Source organism: Pimephales promelas, chromosome 24, assembly GCF_988280905.1.
Source record: "Pimephales promelas chromosome 24, fPimPro1.hap1.1, whole genome shotgun sequence".
NCBI classification, from domain to species: Eukaryota; Metazoa; Chordata; class Actinopteri; order Cypriniformes; family Leuciscidae; genus Pimephales; species Pimephales promelas.
Genome location: NC_142792.1, coordinates 25548088 through 25560412, shown reverse-complemented (window position 1 = coordinate 25560412; position 12325 = coordinate 25548088). Strand labels below are relative to the sequence as shown.

At 41.7% G+C, this 12325-nt stretch overlaps 1 protein-coding gene across 1 annotated transcript; it reads left to right on the top strand.

The window, feature by feature from the left end:
- Nucleotides 1–9928: 9928 nt before the first annotated feature.
- Nucleotides 9929–11677, top strand: LOC120479959 (uncharacterized). Its single transcript, XM_039672838.2, has 4 exons — nucleotides 9929–10353; nucleotides 10526–10576; nucleotides 10672–10803; nucleotides 11028–11677. Exons 1-4 carry the CDS (start codon nucleotides 9963–9965, stop codon nucleotides 11312–11314), a joined length of 861 nt encoding a protein of 286 aa, XP_039528772.2. The 5' UTR covers nucleotides 9929–9962; the 3' UTR covers nucleotides 11315–11677.
- The last annotated feature ends 648 nt before the right edge of the window (nucleotides 11678–12325 follow it).

Genomic DNA, 12325 nt, shown 5'->3' with positions numbered 1-12325 from the left:
AAATGATGTTAAAATGTCCTCATTAGGGCTTAACACATTTTTTCTCCTAAAATATTGAGTTTATTGAATATTGAAAAATATTTTTGTACCCACAAAACAGGTCCTGAAAGAGGCATAAATTGTGATTTATAAAAACAAACTCGGACCCATGCGTACGAACGTTTTGGAGACGGAGCAGTTTGGCGACACCGATGGTGAGCTGGAGTTATTTCTTTTAGGTCACTTTGAGACAGAAAATCTAAAGAAAATTTGATACAGAAAGATAATACAATTATAATTTCACTCACAAAGCCTGTCAATAGAGCCAATACAGAGCTCAGACAGGTAATCTTTCTCTCAAAATCATTCAATACTGTTTATGCGTCAGTAAGTCAAGCCAGTGACTTTAAAATATCAACTTCACATCATGTATTTTAGTAGGATGAAAATAATCTTATTTAAATTGTGAACACATTATATACAGAAAGCAACCAAAGACCAATCTTTCCACACAGCACAAGTTTTATCTGGACAACTCGTTATGAAATCAATGACGCGTGTTACACTGCACAACGAAGCTCTTACTGAATGTACATCATCGTGTTTGCATTGGTGAAAGCATTAGAGAGAGTACAGAAATTGCGTTGCAATGATAAGATCTTCATTCTCACGATCAACAAACTGTCCTCTGCTCAATGCACATCACAGCAACATTTTATGTAATGGGAATAGATTCTAAATACTTTGTTAATCTCGTCAGCTGTAATAGTACAAATGTATAATAGCTGTAGTAAAAGTATTCGAGAAATTTTCGCATGTAATATGTAGCTATTTCATATGCAAGCATGTCAGCCAATCACAACAGAGGGCGGTTACACTGAATCCCACAGCAGACACGCCCCTTCAAACAGAGCGTTCAAATCAGAGGCTAAAATCAGGCTAGGAAAAATGCCTTTATTTCTAAATTATTAATATTTTTGATCTAAAAAAACATATTGACATTATAAGGGCAACCCAGGAAACATTAAAAAATCATAAAATAACCCCATTTCAGGGGACCTATTTTAAGAAAAAGCGAAACAATACATTCAATCATTAAGTCTCCTCACATTCATTCTCTATAATTCTCTCTGTCACATTCCTCATTGATATTCCCAGGGGAGGGTCTTTATCTCTTCAAGTTCATGATGTTTTATGCCTACTTGCATATCAGCCATTCTGACAATTAAGTGTCTTAAAAAAGTTAAATGAATATATTGTTTTGTATGAAGTTAGAATCAGGATGATTTTCACATTGTTCTGAACAAAAAACAATAGGCAATAAGATCCAGTTTTTAAAAGTTCTGGGCGTCATCCCTGTACCTGTTTGGAATATATTAGTAAATGTTTGAATTGGAGCCTTTTGACTCTGCCTCTTCTTCAGCCCGCACCACACCCGTGACAGTAATAATTAACAAACGTAAAAATATAACATTGGTCGCACTCTGACAGAACCTATGAGAAAGTAATTATTAACATAGATAAAAAATCATCTCACTTTATGGTACTGTAAAACAAGCCAATATCAACGTTATCATTACAGCACAAATTCACTTTCCCAAAATCTATGGCATTCTTTTACATAAAAAGTTGTAAATCAAGTTATAATTACATTTAACCGATTTTTACAAGTATTTCAATTTAAGCTGACGAGTTCTGTGCATTTATTCAGGTTTATGTCTGTTGACACAGGATGTTTTTGCACATGGAGGAAAAATAACATTTAAATTAATTTTGTTTGTTTTCATTTTTTGACTTGTTTTTTAATAAGAAGTTTTTTTTTTTTTAGATTTCTCAGATTTCTCTCGTCTCAGGGGATGAGAGAGTGTTGCACGACCATTCAATAGTATGACTGGATTTCTAACAATGGAAATCTTAATGCAAATGGGTAAAGTGTCCCTTTAATTCAATTACTTTATACTTTTCTGGAACTTAGAGTTATGTCTTTGGTGATCCAGGGTATCTGCACATTTTTAACAGCAAATTTAATGACTTAAGACCTTTTTAAGTCCTCTAAAAGCAAATTTAAGACTTTACCACGACAAAAAAAAAAAAAAAAAGGAAAATGTTCAGCACGACACGACAGTGTTCATTTTGGCAGCCATTTTTGTTTTAGTCTTAGTCTTTAGATGAAAATGCTTATTGGTCACGTTTTAGTAATATTGTCATTCACAGTTTTAGTCTAGTTTTAGTTGACAAAGTCAAAGCATTTTTTGTCAACTTTTAGCCAAACTTCAGTTATAGACATTAATTTTGGTAGCAATTTTATATGTAGTCTTTAGACAAAAAATGACATTATAATTTTTCGCTTTAGGCCAATTCAATTAAGCTTATGGAGACATTTTAATCAAGGTAACAAGCTGTATTGACAATGCACTCTTTAGCAGTAGCACTTGTGCAATTCTACATATCCCTATTCCTTAGTTCAGTGGTTCTCCAATTTTTTAGAATACCGTACCCCCTCTTGCACTTAGACTGCAGTCCAATAAGGGACAATATCTGCCCCTTTTAATAGATTTTTTACAGTTCATTTTTTTACCTTTATAAATACTTTAATAAAATAAATAATGCTTTAAACAAAACAATGTTCAATAAATATCCAATGATGGTAAAAATGAGGTGATACTTAAATATTAAATTAAAATCGCCAGTAGGTGGCGGTAAGTCACTGTCTTTATAAGTGAGTCATCCACCATCCGTCATCGAGTCATTCATTCATTAGTAGTAAAGCAAGTGGCTGTATTTATGAACGGGTCATTGAATCTCACAAATTCGAATCACCGCTGTGTGCTGCAGTTCTGCAATGGCTTTCGTTGCAAAACAGCAATAATATGCAATAATATGATCAACATTAAAAACACTGCTGGATATCAGCCTGTATTGATCGCAGATTTAGTCGCACAAACAGCTCGTGACAGAATAAAGACCAACTGAATGACACTTTAATTAATTTAAGTAGTTAATCTCAAATGAAGATCACTGAACTCCAGCTACTTGTCTGTGTTTTCAGATCATCCGCGCTTCTTCAGCAGTGTAGAGCGAGCATGGTTGCCAGATACTATTGACAAGACCGGGTAGAAAACGTGTTCTTTTAACAGAAAAGCTCTGACTGGGGATTTAATTATTTAAATCTGGCAACCATGCATGAACGCTCGTAAACACAGTCAAAAACAAAAAAACGGATGACGAGTCGGACAAGAAATTTAAGGTCTATACATGAAATTTAAGACCTTATCGGAAATTTCAGATTTTAAGACATTTTCAGGCCTTAAAAAGCAAAAAAATTATTTAAGATTTTTTAAGGACCCACGGGGACCCTGTGATCTGTCGGCTGGGGCTGGTTTTCTTTTCACCAACAACAAAAGTTCACGTCAAGCCTGTCCTTATCACATGGGTCATAACATATACACTATTTAAATAATAATATAGCCACTTATGCATGTAACCATCACATACTAATTTTGTCGGTGTAAATTTATGTGCAATGTTTCTTCTTTTTATGTCATAACAAAGCTTCTTAACCTGGTAACTGTAAGACATGGATACCAGAGAGTCATGTGACCATCTATGTCAGTGGTCAGAAATATATATATACATTGTATATTGATGTACATTTTGAGGTAATCATTCCTCAGTCATATCACCTGTTTTATTAAAGTAACACCAGGTCACTTTTCTACCTTCATAATATATTTCCAAGTCTCTTGTGATGGTACATCGACTTACCATAGGTTGAATGACACGCCTGCCATAGCCTGATGGGGTCTGTAGCGTTTTTAATCGTACTTTTAAACTTCGGGTTTTGGGTAGTAACCCCGCGAACAAAGAGAACGTCTCAGGTTACGACTGTAACCTATGTTCCCTGAGAACAGGGAACAAGACAATAAGTCAACTCACAGTAATCAGGTTGACCGGCGACAGCCCGTGCATCATCAGCTTGAAATGATGAGCGCGTCAATCTGGATGTATAAGAAGGGCGCCGTGAAACCGTGATAACATCCTATCGTCTGCAGGGACTGTTGCAGGCAGGCCCTTAGGCACGGCAACGAGACGTATTGTCTCGTTCCCTGTTCTCAGGGAACATAGGTTACAGTCGTAACCTGAGACGTTCCCTTTCGAAGGGAACTCAACAATACGTCGAATGACGCAATGGGGAACAAAATACCCACTCCGCCATGCTGAGGAGAGTGCATGCCGAAAAGGCAGTGACAACTGTCAGAACCAGTAATTCCAAGGAACACTGAAACCACTCACCCAATGTCACATCGGGCTGTCAGTGACAGCACTCCCTACCGGTCATTGCCCAAGCTAATGAACCAAGAAAAACCAGAACGTAATAACGTGGGTAAATCTGGGCCAGCTCTAAGGCTTTAGGACCACAACTTCAAAATAGAAGGGGTCCCTTCTAGAGAGTTTGGCTAGGGGGCCAAAGGGACCCCCAGCCAGTCACTATTCAGGAGAACACTCCTCCTGAAATGCCCCCAGGCTGGCCTGGTGATCTGTACTAAGACACACAGTCTGGCCATAGCCTGTCCGTCCAAGACAGAGCCTCTGGAAATTGCCTAGGAAAGGCATTCAAAAACTGAAGGCCCGCGAAGCTGGCAGAAACCATCGAGTTTCGGATCACAGAGACGGGATACTCCGGAGAGTGTGACTCAACCTCAAAACAACGGGAATCGTACACTCAATCCACAAGTTTCCACCCAGTGCTCGCTTTTGAGCACTGAGGAAGTAAGAGAGGGATCAAAATCAGGAAGGTCAATGAGACCTAAGACCTGATGACCCCCTGTGTGGGGAGCTCCGAAACAATGTGGGGCTACCTTCGAAAAAGGTCTAATGAGACCTAAAACCACCAGTTGTGGGAGATGGCTTGAACAAGGGAAGTGCCTGTCATAATGTATTGAGACAAAGACACATCTAGAGTGCGACCCAAAGTGAATGAACCGGAGTCTGAACCACATAAGAAGGGACTGAAACATATCGCGCGTGACCCTCACCATAAGAAATGGATTTTAAAAAGTGCACAAGACATCTCGTCGGGTGACTTACCATAATAATAGGTGAAGTATGGGTTTGTGTACTTCACTCTGAATTCAGGAAGGCTTGTTGAGGCCTGTAACCTGGTGACCACAGTGTGTGGGAGCTCATAACCAGGAAGGCCTGGTAAGGCCTGTAACCTGATGACCACAGTATGTGGGAGCTCATAACCTGGCGACCACAGTATGTGGGAGCTCATAACCAGGAAGGCCTAGTGAGGCCTGTAACCTGGCGACCACAGTGTGTGAGAGTTCGTGACCAGGAAGGCCTGGTAAGACCTGTAACCTGGCGACCATCTCAGGTGGGAGCTCGTACTCAGGAAGGTCAGTGAGACCCAGCCTGTTGTACCTGAAAAACCACACCAAGTGGGAGCTACTTCCAAATAGTTAGCTCTTAAGAACTCTTAAAGTGGGACCCGAGGAAAGACCAGGGTCTGAACCACATAAGAAGGGACAAAAGCATACTGCACGTGACCCTCACCATAAGAAATGGATTTTAAAAAGTGCACAAAACATCTCGTCGGGTGACTTACCACAATAATAGGTGAAGTATGGGTTTGTGTACATCACTCTGAATTCAGGAAGGCCTGGTGAGGCCTGTAACCCAGCAACCACAATATGTGGGAGCTCATAACCAGGAAGGCCTGTTGAGGCCTGTAACCTGGCGACCAACAGTGTGTGGGAGCTCATGACCAGGAAGGCCTGGTAAGGCCTGTAACCTGGCGACCACATCGGGTGGGAGCTCGTACTCAGGAAGGTCAGTGAGACCCAGCCTGGTGACCACAACCTGTGGGAGCTTACTCCACCAAGTGGAAACTATCTCTTCCAGAAGTTAGCCAGAGAAGGGCGTCCCTGTAGCCTACTTAAGTGACAGGACGCCTCTTAAAGTGGGACCCAAGGGAAGACCGGGGTCCGAGCCACATAAGAAGGGACCGAAGCATACCGCGTGACCCTTACCATAAGAAATGGATTTTAGAAAGCACACTAGACATCCCGTCATGTGATTTACCACAATAATAGGTGAAGTATGGGTTTGTGTACTTCACTCTGAATTCAGGAAGGCCGAACTTGAGGCCTGTAACCTCGCAGCCACAACATGTGGGAACCCATAATCAGGAAGGCCTGACAAGGCCTAACACCCGATAGTCCCAATGCGTGGGGAGCTCACATTCAGGAAGGCCGCTGAGGCCTGCAGCCTGACATGTGAAGACTCACAACTACACCTTAGCGACCACGATAAGTGGGGGTTTCACATTCAGGAAGGCCTGGTAAAGCCTACAACCTGACATGTGACAACTCACAACCAGGAAGGCCAATGAAGCCTGAAGCCTGGTGACCACAGAGTGGGAGCAAAGTGCTCAGGAAAGGTGGTGAGGCTGTAGTCTGGCTACCGCAGGATGTGGGAGCCCACATTCAGGAAGGCTGGGTGAGGCCTGTAAACTGACTACCACAGTATGTGGGAACTCATAACCAGGAAGGCCCCTTTGAGGCCTGTAACCTAGCAACCACAATGTGTGGGAGCTCATAACCAGGAAGGCCTGGTGAGGCCTATAACATGACTACCACAGTGTGTGGGAACTCATAACCAGGATGGCCCCTTTGAGGCCTGTAACCTGGCGACCACAATGTGTGGGAGCTCATAACCAGGAAGGCCTAGTGAGGCCTGTAACCTGGCGACCACAATGTGTGGGAGCTCATAACCAGGAAGGCCTGGTGAGGACTTTAACCTGGCGACCACAGTGTGTGAGAGCTCGTAACCTGGTGACCACAGTATGTGGGAGCTCATAACCAGGAAGGACTAGTGAAGCCTGTAACCCAGCGACCACAGCATATGGGAGCTCATAACCAGGAAGGCCTGGTGAGGCCTGTAACCTGGCGACCACAATAAGTGGGAGCTCATAACCAGGAAGGCCTGGTGAGGCCTGTAACCTGGCAACCACAGTATGTGGGAGCTCCCACAGATGTCTCTCCGTGGCCACCATAGCACCGACGGAACAGCAGATTGCTTGGTGGCCCGAAGTCCCGCAGCAGATCAGTCTGGTAGGCCTGGGGACCACAAGGGTGTGCAGAACCGCACCTGCCTGACCTGCTGCCGTGTACGCTCTGTCATTCAAGCATGAAGATGTCTTGAGCAGCTTGGATGACAGGGTCAGAGCTCTTAGTGAAGAGGACCAACCAGAGACGAGATAGTTAGCCAACGTCTCGTCCACTGGCGGCATCAACACATATCCGTGCTCCACGGCTCCCTCCACAGCAGCGAAACTAGCCCGCTGATGCAGACAGAGACGTGAGGAGAAACGGATACTTCCATACCCTCTCGATCCCAGCGTGGACATCGGAAAGGAATGGAAGGCTCACCCGGGCTGGTGGCTTACGGGTGGGGAGGAACCAGCCATCCAAAATACCATGTGCGGGTTCCTCCCAGACGCGCCTCCACTGCAACTGCAATCTGTCTGTGGCACGCCCCATAATGTCAACCAGCTCAGCGTACACTGGGCAGGAGGGCTCCCTTGAGAGCTTCCCGCGCATGCTCTTCTCTCAGGCAGAACACGCACAGATCGTGTGAATCCTCCGGTGTCAAATATCTGGACACAAGTCGGCACACTCGCGAGAAGTGTTTCTCTGCGTCTCTTCGAAAGGGAACTACAATATTCGACTGCTTGACGCCATATACGTCACTTCCACCACCACTTCCTTAAAATCGGACGTGCGAGCCAAATGTTAAAGTCATGGCCGAAGCAGCACAGAAAAACAAGAAAGCAAAGGTTTTATCGGATGAAAGCAAAAAGAGAAAAAGAGAAAGTGATCGCGTTAAAGGCAGAACGAGGATCGACTTTGGGCCAGTGTTTTCTGGCGTGAGCTGAAAGAGGAGGACGGGGGCGAACCGATGCATACTTGGCTGTCATGCTTTTGGACTAGTAGGTACGTTATATTGCTTGCATACTAGCCTATCTCTCTTTGTTTTTTTTGTCTGCCTTACTATGTTACGGAAGCTATCTTATCCTCCGTTTATCTTCAAAATAAAGTTAACTGTTTTTTTAACTTCTAAACGGCGTGTACAAGTTTGGTAGGGGCTAAATTCTTGCGAGTAAATATATAAGATGTACAAAATCATTTTGGATACCTATTAACATGTCTGTGATATTTGTTTATTTTTCTTGCCTCAAGCAGTAATGCAAATCGATTTTGCTGATTCATTTATGGTAACATTAGCTTGATATTATAATATTGATGATATATGGTTATTATCCACCACTCAAACATTGCATTGAAGTATCATATAGATTCAGTAAAACGGTAACAAATAGACTAGGCTACTACTGTATAATGACGCTGGCTTGTAAATGTGAGCATCGTGATCATTTGTCGTTAGAAAAAAAAAATAAAACCCATGAAATGATATTCATATGACATGCTGAAATATATGGCACTGTACCTGGGATGAAGACATTTCACACGCGACGCAAGCAGAACACCTGCATGTGACGTCCTCCTACAGTGTTCAGGGCTATCATGGTTGTTGTCAACATATGCGCGTGCATGTAGGACGCAGAGTTTACGACAGCAGTAGAAGACAATACTGTTTCCCAACTGTAGGGGGACCCCGAGAGTAAAAAATACCTGGTGTTACTTTCAGCCTATCTAATAAATACGATTGTATTACCTCCATCTGATATAGCATTCATTCTATGTCCATAATATTATATCCCAAAAAAATCAGTTTGAAGCTGAGGAAAGCGATATGTTCGTCTGTGTCCTTCCCACGTCTGTGTCCTTCCCATGACAGTTCTAAAAACAACTTCCTTGACTCACTCATAAAGACAGTCTTTGCCGCCATCTAACAGTGTAATAAATGTAACTTTCACTGAAGTCCATATCACAATCCTTTCTCAATACCAAATATGGCTGTATTTGTATTGTAAAAAGCGCTATATAAATAAAGGAGACTTGACTAGACTTCTCCCTGTCACGGTGTGGTGCAGGCTGAGGAACAGGAGGAGTCCAGATTCAAACGAAGATAATATTTAATTCCAAATACAGGCAAGAAGACAGGTAAACGGGTTCAACACAGGGTAATATTCAACATCGACCGACCAAGACTGACTGAAACAGGGAGAACTAAATACAAGGAGGAATCAAACATAACGAGGTGGAAAACAGGTGTAACAGATGAACAGGACGCCGAACGGGAGGCTGATGAGGGAGTGAGTTCAGGTGTGCAGACGAGAGGATCATGGGAAGTGTAGTGAAGGAGACGCAGACAGGACGGTGCAGACGCAGACTGTGACACTCCCCTTAACCAAAATCTATTTGTTCTGGAACAAGTAATAAATTAATAAGAAAAAAGATCGCCCATTTGATATCCCATAAAGGACTGGCTGAAGCTGTTCTCTGCGGGTACATGAGCGCTGAACGGCCACCAACGGCCTGGATCTTGTAACAGCTTGTAAAATAGCCACTAAGATTACATATTAGTCCCATATTTGAGGTCTAACTACATTCTTGCTTAAAAAAACTCTTACATTTTGTTACACAACTACAGTAGTTACAGTATCCACCTACAGTACAGTATCCACCATATTAAAAATATGGTGGATTTGCTTGACCGCCATGACATTTGTCACAAGCGGAGAGATGCAAACTTAAAAAATATGTATTTTTTATAGGGAGAGAGATACAGAGTAATTTTCTGTTGTGATCAACATAGTGCTGCAAATGTAGTGAATAGAGATAAACATCTACTGAACCCGGAACATCCCTTTGATTATGATTAACAATTAACTTGAACTACTTTTTTGATCTGAAGCAATATAGATAAAGTACAAAAGGCAGTAAATCAGGACACTATAAAAGGGACATGAGAGGCTGTGAGGATGAAGAGCAAGAGCTGGAAACAAACAGTGAAGAATGAAGGGTTTAGTCTGTTTACTGCTGCTGTTGGAAACCTTTGTGTGTGTCGTACAGCATCAGGTAGATGGAGGACTCAATGAGAATGAGATCAGTCAACAGCTCAGATCTGAGGACGGAGGACAGAATCCACCTCAAACAGACACTTTGAGAGATGAAGCTTCAACTGACAGCCAACAAAACTACCATCTGTGCTTCACTGACATCCATGCAGCGCTGAGAGAACTGACCGCTACAGTTACAGAGCAGAAAACCATCATCAGAGAACTGACCGCCACAGTTACAGAGCAGAAAACCATCAACAGAGCTTTAGAGACGCGATTGAGGGATGCTGAGAAGGCTGCAGAACAACAGACGTTTATCCTGGAAGAGTTGAACAAGAAAAATTATGGTACCTCACCAAAACATTCACTCTTTTATCAATGATCCTCAAAATAAAACACCAAAGCAATACATTGCATAGTGTAAATGTTAGTGTAAAGTTGAGTGTATATGGTGTAAATTGTGTTATCTATCTAATAGGCAGTGTGAATTTCATTTAACAATTATTATTTTCTTCACAGAAATATCAAATCTTACTCTGGGTCAAGTGGAGTTGAGAAAGGAAAATAGAGGTGAAAGTGTGCTTGAATGATGTTAAACTCAGTGTATAAATTATCAGTGTAATAGAGTGTAAAATATCACAATATTGTTTGTTTTTCAACAACAGACAGAGAAATAGCTTTTTCAGCTTCAATGATGCAATCTGGCAGTGGATATACTGGTCCTTTTACCACTGAAATCACACTAACCTACAGAAACGTCTTCACAAACATAGGGAACGCCTACAACCCAATCACAGGTAATTATCAATAAAATGAGTCTCAGCTTATAGTAAAAAAAAAAAAAAAAACTCAGCTTATAGTAATGAAAACTCTTCGGCTCCATTCAGACCTCTGCAGTTGTGTAATGTGTATAAGAGAAATAAATGATCTGCCTTCATTTAAAACTATCACACAGTGTGTTTGCTGATTAAGTGATCATACAGGAAACATCTGATTCTGTATCTCTTGTTATTTGATTTAGGTATTTTCACAGCCCCGCTGAAAGGAGCGTACATGTTCAGATTCTCTGTGTTTGGTGTTGGCGGAATTTCAACAACTGCCACCATTGTAAAGAATGGAGAGCGTGTGGTTATAGCACATGATATTCAGCCTTCGGCTCAGGATCGGTTAAACTCCTCTAATGGAGTTGTGTTGATCCTGGAGGTTGGAGATGTTGTCTATGTGAGACTTTGGTCTGGCATGAGGATATATGATAGCCAGCATAACCACAACACTTTCAGTGGTTTCCTACTGTTTCCCGTAAGATAACAGGAGATTTGCAGAATGTGATTCCAGTAATACTGAACATTCAGTGAATGATTTAATTGAAATCATGAAGTGTCTTTGACATATGAATCTGTATTAATGAGGACTAATGTGTTTTTGAAATTTGCAATGGATTATTGTATAAAAGTCTGAGCTGTCTATAAATGTAACTTTGTATAAAGAGTTTCAGCACCGAGACAGATCAGACTCATGAATATCACATGTGACTCAAAAGTGTTTTAAAAGTCTTAAGATAAAGTGTTAAGATAAAGTCTTAAATCTAGAAAGTTAAATAATATCATTTAAGTGTAGTTTGTAACTGATGCTTGATCTGTATATCTTAATCCTACATAAATAAACAAGAGAATAAAGAGACATTGTGACTTTTCCTCATATTTTTGTGGCAAAGGAGGTGGTGTTATAAAGGGTTAAAGAGATTTGGTGTTGTTATACTGATAAAAAAAGGGAACGACTACACCACCTGGGATTAACGACCCAGGAAAGACCCAAGGGCCAATAGGTTTGATTTTTCACAAGATGACCCAGAGACGTGGATACTTGGTATGGAAGGTATAAATCTGTATTAAGCAGTCAGTTTGTTAAAATGTCTTAATTTACTAAAGGAAATCATAAAAAGGATCAGCCATGTTAAGGAAAAAATTCAATAAACAGACATCACTTCGTAAGAGACACTCTGAGTCAAATTAATAAAGGAAAAGGTTTATTATTCTTGCAAGAACAATAAGGCTCAGTCACCAACACAGATTACTGCGAAGTGGAGTGACGCCCAGAACACAGGCCGGGGTGAAGACTAAATAGCCCTCCCCAAGGTTATTTACTGCAAGCCGAGCCTTCTCTGTAAATTTGCACAAAGTTATAGGATTCATGATGCCAGGTTAGATTTACTAACCCCCTCAACCCCTCCCAGTCTAAGATGACCCCTGACCCGGCCGGTCCTCTGGTGCCTAGCTCCACTCCTGATAAGGGAGAACAAATCTTCCCCCATCCCATAAG